This window comes from Chiloscyllium plagiosum, chromosome 14, assembly GCF_004010195.1.
Source record: "Chiloscyllium plagiosum isolate BGI_BamShark_2017 chromosome 14, ASM401019v2, whole genome shotgun sequence".
In the NCBI taxonomy this organism is placed as follows: domain Eukaryota; kingdom Metazoa; phylum Chordata; class Chondrichthyes; order Orectolobiformes; family Hemiscylliidae; genus Chiloscyllium; species Chiloscyllium plagiosum.
In genome coordinates this window covers 5,908,567-5,921,822 of record NC_057723.1, presented here as the reverse complement: position 1 = coordinate 5,921,822, position 13,256 = coordinate 5,908,567, and the positions used below count along the sequence as shown (strand labels likewise).

Sequence of the window (13,256 nt, the reverse complement as noted above, 5' to 3'; positions counted from 1 at the left end):
ATAATGTATATGAGAATTACAGGTGAAATGCAAACTAATTGAGATACAGCTGTGTTTAAATCTGCAAAGCCACATTTACTTTGAGCAGTACTCATTAGACATAGTACAGCTTTTTAAAAATTAAAATGCCATAAAAGCTCACAGAAATTCTATTGGAATGACATTAAGTTGTAACGTATTGGTCGGCAATTTTTCCTGATACTATTTGTTTATTGATTGGGTGGGGCAGTAACTGCATGATGTAACATTAGTTCAGATTGCCTCAGGCAGTAGAAATGAAATCATCACAGATTTTTATTCTTTCATGGGATGTGGGCATTGCTGACAAGCCCAATAATTGATGCTCATACCTAATTTCACTTCAACTGAGTGGCTTGCTAGGCTATTGCAGAGGACCATTATAAGCCTTGACATTAAAGTGATTCCAGACATACATGTAGGCCAAGTTGGGTGCGATTTCCAGAGTGAACCAGATGGATTTTTAATGACAATCAATAATTATTTTACAGTAATCATCAGTAAGATGAGCTTTGTATTTCAGATTTCATTAATTGAACTGTAATTCCACCTGCTGCCATGCTGGACTGTAAAAGTTCAGCACAAAGGCTAAGAACATTGTGGAAGACCACACACACCCCTCACTCAAACTCTTCTCCCTCCTGCCATCTGGCAGAAGATACCGGAGCATTCTGTATCTCACGGCCAGACTGGGCAACAGTTTCTTCCCCCAAGCCATCAGGCTCCTTAACAGAGTATGATTAGATTCCTTCCCATCTGAAAATCTTTTCACGACTTCAAATTGCTGCTAGAAAAATGTCTACTATTTATCATGCTTCTACTATACTGTACCGTGCATGTTTTGCACTTTATGCCATGTACGATTGTGTAGCTTGTGCTGTCCATGTAGCATCCTCGGTCCTGGAGGACACTGTCACATTTTTACTGTATCAGTTGTCTATGGTAGAAATGACAAATAAAAACTACTCTACCCATAGACATTAAAACGTCTTACATGATCCAGAATCAATTTCAATATGAAACCCAATGGCTTCAGATGTATTTTTCTGTTAGTATTATGGCAGAATTCTACTAAGGTGCTACCCACTATTGGAACCTGAGTTGATTAGTGTCTTTTTCATTTTTGTAGTTTTATAAAACTCTGGTGAATGTGGATGACCACATTCTTTGAACTATTATAGCTGGAAGGCATGCTCTTAATTTACTGTTGCAGGTATATAAGAAACAGTGCAATTCTACAATCCAGCATAACCTTCCCCACGGAGATCTGTGTAATATTCTTTGTACAATGTTAATTATAATGTACAAGATGAATAACTCTGACATCTACAGTTATCAAGACTAGACTTTATCTAATTTTATCAAGACTAAGAGAGGAATGGAATATAGATAAATGCGAGGTGCTGTATTTTGAGAAAACAGATCTTAGCAGGACTTATGTGCTTAGTGGTAAGATCCTAAGGAGTGTTGCTGAACAAAGAGACCTTGGAGTGCAGGTTCATAGCTTCTTGAAAATAGAGTTGCAGGTAGATAGGATAGTGAAGAAGGCGATTGTATGCTTTCCTTTATTGGTCAGAGTATTGAGTACAGGAGTTGGGAGGTCATATTGTGGCTGTACAGGACATTGGTCAGGCCACTTTTGGAATATTGTATGCAGTTCTGGTCTCCTTCCTATCAGAAAGATGTTGTAAAACTTGAAAAGATTCAGAAAGGATTTACAAGGATGTTGCCAGGGTTGGAGGATTTGAGCTATAGGGAGAGGTTGAACAGGCTGGGGCTGTTATCTCTGGAGCGTCAGAGGCTGAGGGGTAACCTTCTAGAGATTTATAAAATCATGAGGGGCATGGATAGGATAAATAGACAGGTCTTTTCCCTGGGGTCGGGGAGTCAGAACTAGAGGGCATAGGTTTAGGGTGAGAGGGGAAAGATATAAAAGAGACCTAACGGGAAACTTTTTCACGCATATGGTAGTACATGTATGGAATATACTGCCAGAGGAAGTGGTGGAGGCTAGTACAATTGCAACATTTAAAAGGCATCTGGATGGGTAAATGAATAGGAGGAGTTTGGTGGAAATCGGCCTGTTGCTGGCAAGTGGGACTAGATTGGGTTGGGATATCTGGTTGGCATGGACAAGTTGGACCAAAGGGTCTGTTTCCATGCTGTACATCTCCATGACTCTAACTGTACTCGAGAGCTATGATACACAGATCTGTATTATGTATATTAATATATAAATAGTTTATTTTAGGTAATGTGGAGGCAGAGCTGCAGATGGAGAGATGGTGGTGGAGTGGCAATGTACAGGTAACCCAGAGGCCCTGGATTTAGATGCCACAATGGTAGAATTTAATATTGCTTAATAAACCTAGAATTAAAACCCAGTCTCAGTAATGGTAAGTATGAATCCATTACTGTTAAATACCAATCTAATGGAGCTCAGCAGCCTTAAAGCTGGGGTTTATATTAATCCTGCAGCCGATTTTTTTTTGCTCATCTGAAACCATTGCTAGTTCAGCATCTAGTTCCCAAATAACCTATAGGGCAGGAGTTGTCCTTACCCAGCTTGGCCTACATGTGACTCCAGGCCCACAGCAATGTGTTTGATTCTGAACCTGGGAAGTATCCACGAAGACCGCTGAAACCAATTCCGATGCCTATGACACCATGTTCAAAATGCATATGTGGGTATGCTGGTGAATTGCTGGCGATGCAGGTGGGTGATCTCACTGTGTCAGCAACAAAGAGGTTTAAATAGGTATTGATTGAGAAAGTGGGAAAATGTGAATTTATTTGAAACCAATCTGCTATGTGCTTTCAGAACGTGATCGTGGAAGGGGAATTTATTAACTGTAACAGAACTGGAAGAACCTTTGCAAAATAGGAAAGCATTTGCAAAACAAATCTGATGGGGCATTGTGACATTTAAGAAAATATGAAGGTGCAAAGTGGGTGAAACATTTATATTCTGATACAAGTGTCAGCAAAACTTGTCCTTAATTACTATTAAAATCCAGGTGGAATTTATATAAATTGAAAATGGTAATTACTTGTTATGCATTGCACAGCAATCAAGTATCAACTTCATGCCATTTGTTATGTTACATTAGTTGCTGAAATAGTCAGCACTGATCTGTTGTTTTGTTTTTTTTTGGTAACATGATACTTGGTTGTAACCATCAATACAAAAAAACAACAACTTGCGAGAAGTTCTTCCAGATCTGTGCGATTGAAATTTGTTGTTCGTTTTAGTTAATTGTCATTGTTACTCCTCCCACCATGTTTTGCTGCCACCCTGAACCACTGGGTTAGTGGTAATTGCTGACCAGTTTTCTCCTGTTCCTTCATGCACGATCCATCTGGAAATTCCTTCCCCTTGTGATTTTTAATTATTGGACCTGGTGAATTCTGAATTATGGATGGAGTCTACGGGAATGGAAATTTTAACGGGTGGATTTCAATGGGACTTGAATAATAACATTGCTTTCTGGGACTTTGATAATTGTTGGAATTAAACTTTTGCGTTGAATCTGAAACCAAAATGAACAAATTTGGAACATTTGCTGCAAAATACTGGTCTGGATTTATCTGCAACGGGATTGGACATCACAACATGATTGCACGGGTGATGTGCTCTCTGCCTAATGAGCAGGTGCGTAACTTGTAACAGATGTATGTAAATACTAAAGAAATGTTTTAGCTTGTAGATCAATGCATTTACCACTTAATATTTAGCCAACACATTAGTGCTCAGATGTTCAGTGACAATAATAATTTGTGTCTGTGTAGTACCTTAAGAATGAAATGATCCAAGTTGATTTGTATTTAAGGTGGGGATCGATTTTTGAACAGTCAAGGAATTTATGTTTATGGTGAGTGGGCAGGTAAATGGAGCTGAGTCCACAATGAGATTAGTCAGACCCGATGGGCCGGATGGCCTACTCTTCCTATTTCTAATGTATTATAGGATAACGTTTGGCATAAAACCATTTCGTGCAACATTAGAGCAGATGGCCAAAACCGCGGCCAAGAGTTAGGTTTTTGGGATGAGAGAGAGGCAGAGAGGTTTAGAGAGGCAACTGTTGGAGTTAAGGGCCTAGACTGTTGAAGGCACAGTTGCCATTGATGGAGCACGGTCAAAAGGCGGGTTAGATGTATGCAGATATCACTAAGCTGAAGCTTGAGGTGATTCCAGAAAACATGAAATAATGTGATATGTCAAGCCTAAAATTTGCTGTTTGAGAATCTTTCTCCCAGGTTGCTGTATCTTCACAAAAGTAAATCTTCCCTGAAGTGTACTTTGTCAGCCAGTCAAGCAACATTGATGATTTTAGTTTTTATATTTAGATATTTGTCTTCTTAATTAAAGGACGACCTGAATGGCGGAAAAAGATAGAGTGACTGCAAGTAGTGGTTAGTATCCCTATCTTTGAACCAGGAGGCCCAGGTTTGACTAATACCTGCTACATAGGTGTATCATAACAACTCTGAACAGGTTAGTTTGAAAATATCTGAATGGCCAGCCAAAGCACTGAGTAAAAGTACCACAAAATGAAACAGTCAAATTGCTTAAATAATTTATTTGCATCACTAGCTATGCTCCTCCTTGGAAAGTGGTTGAGAGAAATTTAGAGTTGTAGCAGAGTATATTAACAGTTCCACAATCCATTATGAACCCCACTGTTAAATACCCTTGTAGCACTTGCTGTTGATACTCCTACTTTGTGAAGGTAACTTGACAACCACATAACCATTCTATAATTTAGAGGTAATATTGCTTTTCAGTTACTCACACCAGTGAGACTTGTGAACCTGATTCCTGCAGCTATCTATTTTGAAATGCTGGCAGCCTACAGGATTGTATGTTTTAAATAGGTAAAAACAATGACTGCAGATGCTGGAAACCAGATTCTGGATTAGAGTGGTGCTGGAAAAGCACAGCAGTTCAGGCAGCATCCGAGGAGCAGGAAAATCGACGTTTCGGGCAAAAGCCCTTCATCAGGAATACAGATTAAATGGGTGTTCTGACGTATCTTTTAACTATTTTGTTATACATGAGTGGAAGGTGTGTTCCAACTTACTGTAATTTTTGGTACTCTGGAAACTGCTGGGAATTGAGAGCAGAAACAGTTGTTGCATTTATTCATGATGATTCAGTATTTTGGCCTCTGGAAATTCTTAACATGGAATAAGTAGCCCTGAAACATGTACAATTTTTAAAAATGCGCCCCCAGCCCTGGAGATACATAGTTTTCATGTTATTTCTGTCTAAATGCAGCAATTCTCCGCTTTCAGTTTCCAGCCTTAAACCAAAGAAAATGCATTTATATCATGCGTTTCAAGACATACTTTTGAATTGTAGTTACTGTTATAATATAGGAAACTAGAAAGCCAATTTTCACACAGCAAACTCTCACAAATGGCATCTGTGATACTCAATCTGGTTTTGTAGTTTTGATTGAATGACAAATATTGGTCAGGACACAGAATAACTTCCCTGCTTCTGTTTGAAATAGACCACCTGATATAGTTAAGAGAGTTTTTTAATTAATGATATATGCTGGTTGAAAGAAAGATTTTAGTCCTTTTTTAATATTTTAAAATTTATTTTTAAAATCAGGTTACAGAAGCATTGGCAAAGTTGCTGGAGTTGAAAGCTCAGCTTGGAACTAATGATGGAAAACAAACGTTTGTCCTCAAAACACCCAAGGTATGTTAGATGTGATTGTAAATAAAAGCTTCAGAGAGTGGCAGAGCTCCACTTTATGTTGCAGAATATTTTTAACAGCCAGATATCACAGAAATCTTACACGCAGAAGGAGTGAACCCTTTTTCTCATATCACTTTTTGTTTCTTTTGCTTTTATGAGCAGGAACAGTTTCTCTATCTGTTAATGATTTTGAAAACTACTATCAGCTTAAAGCTGCCTTTTCTCCAACAATAACAGGCCCAACTTCTTCAGCCTTTCTTCATAAGTGAAGTTTCTCATTCCTGGAACCATTCCTGTAAATCTCTTCAGTACCCTGTCTAATGTGATTATATTCTCCTTATACTGAGGCATCCAGAGTGATGCACAATAGATCTGAAAACAACTGTGTTTGTCTGCAGAGAGACAAGTGACTGAAGTTGACAGCCACATTTACCATCATTGCTTTCAACATCCGTTATATTTGTGTCAGTGGTAGCCATTACACTGCAGTTCTGTTGAGAGCTTCCCGATAGGTTTGAATTTTATTATCTTTATACTGCATAGTTACACAGAATGGATGTGCTTCTTTTTGTTATCTTATGTAAGCTTTCAATTTTTCAGGGGACCAGAGACTATAACCCAAAGCAAATGGCTATCCGTGAAAAAGTCTTCGGCACCATCATTAACTGCTTTAAACGTCATGGAGCTGAAACCATTGATACTCCAGTGTTTGAGCTCAAGGTAAAACACTCAATGGGCCTGTGCAACACCTGTTCCAATTTGAATTGGGCAGGATAGGAAAATCTTTGACAGAACAGTGCTATTGTCAAGGTTGTTTGGTAGACTGGTATTTGTGTATCATTAGAAAACTCTTAATAGATAAAGATCAACATGCAGTACGTTTTTATGGAATTTAGCCTCCGTGGAAAAACCTGGTATTATTCCTGTTACAACAATCAGTCCTGGATATTTAACCATTGCTACTTCCCCTACATTGTAGAGTTTTTCTCAGTCTTAAGTTCCCACAGTCCAAAGATGTGCAGGTCAGGTGAATTGGCCATGCTAAATTGCCCGTAGTGTTAGGTAAGGGGTAAATGTAGGAGTATGGGTGGGTTGCGCTTCGGCGGGTCGGTGTGGACTTGTTGGGCCGAAGGGCCTGTTTCCACACTGTAAAGTTATCTAATCTAATCTAAGTTCAGAAACATAAAATCAGTCTTGAGGGTCGCATTTATTGCACATGTTGCGAATGTTAAAATGAACCATGTGGAACTTAACTATGTTCTCATGTAGGGAAGATTGAGTAGGTTTGGTTCTTGGGCTTTCACAACTGTCCAGAGTTTTTCCTGGTTGTTTTTCTTTTAGTCTCCGTTGACTTCTGACTTTAATTCCACAAGTTTGTCATGATTTAATTTGAACTATTAACACCTGAGTTATTAGTCTATATCATAACCAACAGGCTGACATTTCTCTACATCTCTGGTTTTGCTTGCAAATTGAGAGATTGATAATGTAGTTATCTTGAAATCATCAACGTACAATAGTTTTGCAGTCCTGGTGTAACACAGCATCTCCCTAATGAGTGCCTTGTGTCTGTAGCACATTGTGAGCTAATGTTTTGTTTTACCTGTCTTCACTGCACCAAGGCCATACACGTGGTTTTGGACAAAATTGCCATTAGCTTGACTACCAGATACAAAGAACAACAAAGGACAAAGAAAATTTACAGCCCAGGAATAGGCCCATCGGCCCTCCAAGCCTGAGCCAATCCAAATCTACTGTCTAAACTTGTCACCCAATACATATTATACAACATAATTAAATAATGCTTGAGTAGCCCGTCAACGCTGCATCTTAAACAGGTGTCAAGAGTACGTTTCTGTCAGTCTGTATTGTATGTTCGTCAGTGGGCTTTGTTCAGAAAGGTAATAAATAAATGAAAGGGAGAGTTCAGATCATATAAGCTGTTAGCTCTCAGGTTTTGATGAGAGAGAACTGAATAACTGTCACAGCTTGTATTTGTCTTATGACAGTTCAAACCTTATTGGCCACAATTGCAGATAATGGGGATTGAGCAAAGTCATGTTTCAGTTGCTTCACATTAGTCAAAAATTCAGTTGATCCCAGCAAAAGTTATTATTTATTGCATGTGAATGTTGCATTTATTCTTATTTCACTCAGAAGATCTTCATTATTAATTCCTGACAATATGTTTATGAATTATTTCTTGCTAACTCGTTGTTTATTTGTTTTCTTCAGGAAACACTTACTGGAAAATATGGTGAAGACTCAAAACTTATTTACGACTTAAAGGATCAGGGTGGCGAGCTATTGTCATTGCGTTATGATCTGACTGTATCCTTGATGTGAACTAAATTGGTCAAAGAAAACAACTCTATTGCAGCATAAACAGGCCCTTTAGCCCATCTTGTCACTGTCAGTCATCAAGCACCTAACTACTCTGATCCTATTTCCAGGACTTGGTTTACTGCCTTGTGTGTCTTCACGTTTCAAGTATTCATCTAAATACATTTTAAACATTATAATGGTTCTTGACTGTAGCACCCTTTCAGCCAGCAAGTTCCAGAAATCTATCACACTGGGTGCAAAACAATTCTGATTGAACTCAGTTTAAGTCTCCTGCCCCTACTAAGGGAAATATTTATTCTTATTGACCTTCTCTATGCCCCTCATAGTTTTGAGGACTCAGTCAGGCTCTTTCTAAAAAAAACCCTGTCCATTTACCATCTCTTCATAGTTGAAACATAGTATTTCTCGTTGTAGAGATGTCTCGAAGCACTTAACAGCCAGTGAATTGCAATCAGAGTATTGTCACAGTCGTATTGTAAACAATTGTCAGCCAATTAAACCTAAGATCTTTTTAAGAGCAATCAAATAATAATCAGATAATCTGTTTGTGTGATGTTTGAAGGATAAATGTTGGCCAGGGCAATAAGGATAACTCAATAAAACCACAAGACCTGTGAATGCTGCAAATCAGAAACAAAAACTGAAATTGCTGGAAAAGCTCAGCATGTCTGGCAGCACCTGTGAAGAGAAATTAGAGTTAATGTTTTGGATTAGGTGACCCTTCCCCAGAAATGAGGGAAGGCTCACCAGACCTGAAACATTAACTCTGATGTCTCTTCACAGATGCTGCCAGACCTGCTGAGCTTTTCCAGCACTTTCAGTTTTTGCACCAGGGATAACTCATTGGCCCAGCCTAAAATAGTGGTACAAGATCTTTCACATTCACCAGAATGGACATCTCCAGCCTTGGTTCAACATTTTGTCCAAAAGGTCCCACAACTGACATTGCAAAACTGCCTCAGTACTGCACTGAATTGTCACCTTTTGTCTTTTCTGCTCAGGCGATGGAGCGGTCTTTGAACTGAGAACCTTTTGTCTCAGAGTGCTACCAACTGAGCAATGGCTGAGGCAAGAGTAAGATAAATGCACACAATTCTATACAATGGCATTGTATGTAGCAGGCAGGACAGATTGAATAATGCAGTGGATTCTGGAGACGAGATAACACAGTGGATTTGTCACAGTGACTTTTTATCTCTGAAAGCTGGCCTCAAGTCCAACTACATATGATGCAAAGGGATCTATTGAGCTTGAGTATATCTCCATCAACTTCCTAATCTGGGTGGACCCATGGCAGAAAAATGCCCCTAATTAGGTGCCTTCATTTGGAGGTCACAGGATTGCTTGTGTAAGAAATGGAAAACCCTCACAGTGCAGTGGTTGCTGTTCTGAGTTTAGAACTCAGACAGATTTTTCTGAAGTGCTTGATGCTTTGTGTTTGTTATTTGATCTGAGCAGTTATACCTGCTAGGAAAATCACATGCGGATGTAGGTAAGCAGGCTGATGCCATTGAATAACCTTCCAACATTATCAAATTTGTCATTTGTCAAAGCTCAAAATGAAGATAAGCTGATTGTGTTAGATACTGGAGGACAATTGGCAGTCAAGGCGCCATACCTCTGCACTACCAGAACGCAGATGAAACAAGAATAAATGCAAATTAATTCTTTCAATTCTCTGACAAGCTGAAAAATTATAATATTTCAAGTAGAGCTGTGCAGCCAATCATTGTTATCATTCTGTGTATTTGGCCTTGACCTTTTCAGGTTCCTTTTGCCCGTTATTTAGCGATGAATAAAATTACCAACATTAAGAGGTATCACATTGCTAAAGTATATCGAAGAGACAATCCAGCCATGACCAGAGGCCGCTACAGGGAGTTTTATCAATGTGTGAGTATACGTGGAGCTGATGGTTTTGGAGATGCGTTCCACTAAGAATTAATTCACCGAGCAAAATGGAATAGTTTTGGAAAAGCTGAATGTTAGTGGCTATTCCAAAAGGCTGCATGCATAATGTCTAAAAGCTGCTCCTTGAGAATCCATTGCGTAGGTAACACCAGTATAGAAAGTGATATTTTTCTGCGCTCCTATGCTTCAGTTGCTGTCTATTATGTACTGAACTGTATGTAGGTTTTCATATTACAGGGATTCTGCAATGTGAGCTGAGGAGATCCACAAAATCATTGGTTTCTCTGTTTTTGGTGCAATGACGGTACACTTCTACAATGTACATTTTAACCAGTGTCACTGGGGCTTAGGGCTGAGGGTTGCTGAGAGCATGCTATCAATGGCAGGGATCCCAAAGAAGTTTCTCCACTTTGATAGGGAATCCATGGGAGTGAGTCACTATTGGAACGGGTAATTTAAAAGACACGTGCTTCGATTTAGGCAATAAGTCAGAATTAATAAATGTGATTATCTTTACATGATGCTTTTGCAGTTATTTAGTCTGATCATACACAGTTTGTGGAGTTGTTTTGCCTCTCAGCAAATCCACTTTGTCTATACAATGTTAATCCTAATGTACATTATTCTGCTCAGATCATGCATATTGATTCTGTTTTGTTTCATATAGCATCAGCCTGTCTGACTATTCAATTATTGTAAGTGAAATTTGTAAGCAAATTAGCTGTTTCGAATATGAATATGTAAATTAGGAGCAGGATCAGGGCATTTGGACAATGAGCCTGCTCCACAATTGCTTTCCATTGTTGTAATTTCTCATCAGTTTACACAGTATCCATTGCTGCAAAGCAACATTTATTTATATTGCTGGCCCCGTTTTTTAAATAGTTTTAAAAAACTGTTTCCTTTCTCAGGATTTTGATATTGCTGGTCAGTATGATCCAATGATTCCTGATGCTGAATGTCTGAAAATAGTTCATGAGATCTTCAGCGAGTTGCAGCTGGGAGACTTTGTCATTAAGGTAAAGTGAGGGCATTTAAGTAATATTCAAAAGGTTTTAAAACAGTGAAATGTTGGAGATGCCACTGTCGGACACCACTCCTTTCATTTTAATCCTTTCTTGGTTAGAACCCTGGGCATCCATGTGATGGCTTTGATGATGATATTAGTCTAAAGGTAGGTAGAAATCAGACCAGCATGCAGCTTTTCTCAATGTGCAAAGCTGATGAACAGACAGATTTAGGATGTTTAGCATAATTTTTTTATCTTAACTGTCAGGCATATTTGAGACATTATCTAAGCAGGTAGACATTGTGTCAAAGCCCCAAATGATCTCCCTACTGTTAAATAATCACTTTGGAACTTTCCTGTGCATCCTAAAATAATTAAGGTTGAATTATGTATACTCTGTTTACATAAAACCGTCCTGTTGCCTCCAGTTAAAATCAAAACCTAAGTAGGATGGTCAAGCCCACGTCAGAGAACGCTGAGTGAAATAAGTTTGAATTTTAAGAATAAAGTGCATTTGTTGTGCTGTCCTGCATGTCCATTGCATGCTAATACTCTTTTTCTAAGTAAGCTGTTTAGATCGTAAAACGAACTTGAAGGTGGTGCATGTATGGAATGAGTTGCCAGAGAAAGTGGTGGAGGCTGGTACAATTACATAATTTCAAAAGGTGTCTGAACGGGTATATGAATAGGAGGGGTTTAGAGGGATATTGGCCAAGTGCTGGCAAATGGGACCAGATTAATTTAGAATATCTTGTCAGCATGGAGATGTTATACTGCTGTACATCTCTATGACTATGATTACCACCTGAAGGTCCCTCCAAGCTACTTACCATCCTGACTTGGAAATGTATCACCATTCCTTCGCTGTGGCTGGGTCAAAATCCTGTAATTCTCTCTCTGAGGACATTGTCGGTCCACAGCACAACGGTTGCAGCTGTTCAAGAAAACAGCTCACCACCAACTTCTCAAGACAACTAGGGACAGGCCCAGCCAATGATGCTTATGCCCCATAGGTGAATAATAAAAAGTCAGATAACTTCATTGATAGTTGCTAGTGTCTTTTTTTGTTATTAATTCAAATTCAAATGTTCAAACCCTTCATTATTTATCCAGGTATTTAGATTAGCAGCAGCCTTCTGGCTTGTGAGGTGATCATTTGGTAGTCAACTCTATGTTGAGCATCACGTGATGTGTTTCAGGAGTCCAGCTTTGGTGTGGCGGTCTCTGCCACGTGCTGCAGACTTCAAACTCTTGGCTGAGAAGTTTCAGGATGTGCTGGCCTCCATTACCTCTGGAATGTCTTCTTTGCCAGCTTTCCCTGCACACAGACCTGATGGACACCCAGGGATTGTGACCAGTAGTCACTTCACTGTACAGAAGGTCTTTGTTTGTACACTGGCATCTGTATGAGTATATGATGAAGGCAGCACAGATGTTGATGGCTTGGCATCTAGTATACACAATGAAGCATCTGGTTTAACCACTGTAACATAATCACTATGTTAGTCAACCTTGATAAAACTGGCCTGTACTTGTGTCTGTTGAGGTTTTCAGTTTTATACTTTTGATTTATAAAATCCAGCTACAATTGTTGTTAAAGGAAGGAAAAGTGAGTATATAAGTCAGGAAGGCGGCTAAACCCGAGATTCTACACCTGTAGTATCTCCCACCCACCCTCCTCCTCTAACCTTCTTAACTACTCTGCTTTTTCTTTTAAGGTAAGGATTTTTATTTCTTTACCAGGGACTAGTTAAAAATTTACTTTGGTTTTTTTGTGTGTGTGTATACATCAAGTCCTTATTTAGGGTAAAAAAAAAACTATAGCAGAGAGGTATCAGAAGCTATTCTAACTCATACTTGTACAGAGTAAGTAATTAACTAACGAAGCAGAGATGGCTGGGCAGGTGATGTGCTGTTGCTGTATGATGTGGGAGCTGGCAGATCCCATTGTGAACGGCAGTGACCACATCTGCAGCAAGTGTTGGTTGCTGGAAGAACTCCGGATCAGAGTTGATGATCTGGAATCTGAGCTTCAAACACTGCGGCACATCCGGAAGGGGGAGAGTTACCTGGATGCTTTGTTTCAGGAGGCAGTCACACCTGGGAGATTAAGTAATTCACATCCAGTTAGTGATCGGGGACATCAGAATGTGACTGTAAGTGAGGCAGGTAGGAGGAACCGGAGTTCAGGAGTGGAGGAACCTCAGCCCTTGACCTTGTCCAACAGGTACGAGATTCTTGCTCCCTGTACGGATGAGGAAA

At 39.3% G+C, this 13,256-nt stretch overlaps 1 protein-coding gene across 2 annotated transcripts in view; it reads left to right on the top strand.

Moving 5' to 3' along the window:
- Positions 1-13,256, top strand: part of hars (histidyl-tRNA synthetase) — a 33,453-nt gene that overhangs the window by 1,198 nt on the left and 18,999 nt on the right. Inside the window, exons 2-7 of one of the 2 annotated variants that reach the window (XM_043703075.1) lie at positions 3,331-3,670; positions 5,639-5,728; positions 6,329-6,448; positions 7,964-8,059; positions 9,842-9,967; positions 10,897-11,004. In XM_043703075.1, coding sequence (XP_043559010.1) covers positions 3,560-3,670; positions 5,639-5,728; positions 6,329-6,448; positions 7,964-8,059; positions 9,842-9,967; positions 10,897-11,004 — 651 coding nt within the window. In that variant the 5' untranslated portion in view covers positions 3,331-3,559. The remainder of the gene's footprint in view (positions 1-3,330; positions 3,671-5,638; positions 5,729-6,328; positions 6,449-7,963; positions 8,060-9,841; positions 9,968-10,896; positions 11,005-13,256) is intronic. The other variant, XM_043703076.1, reaches the window with a different exon arrangement.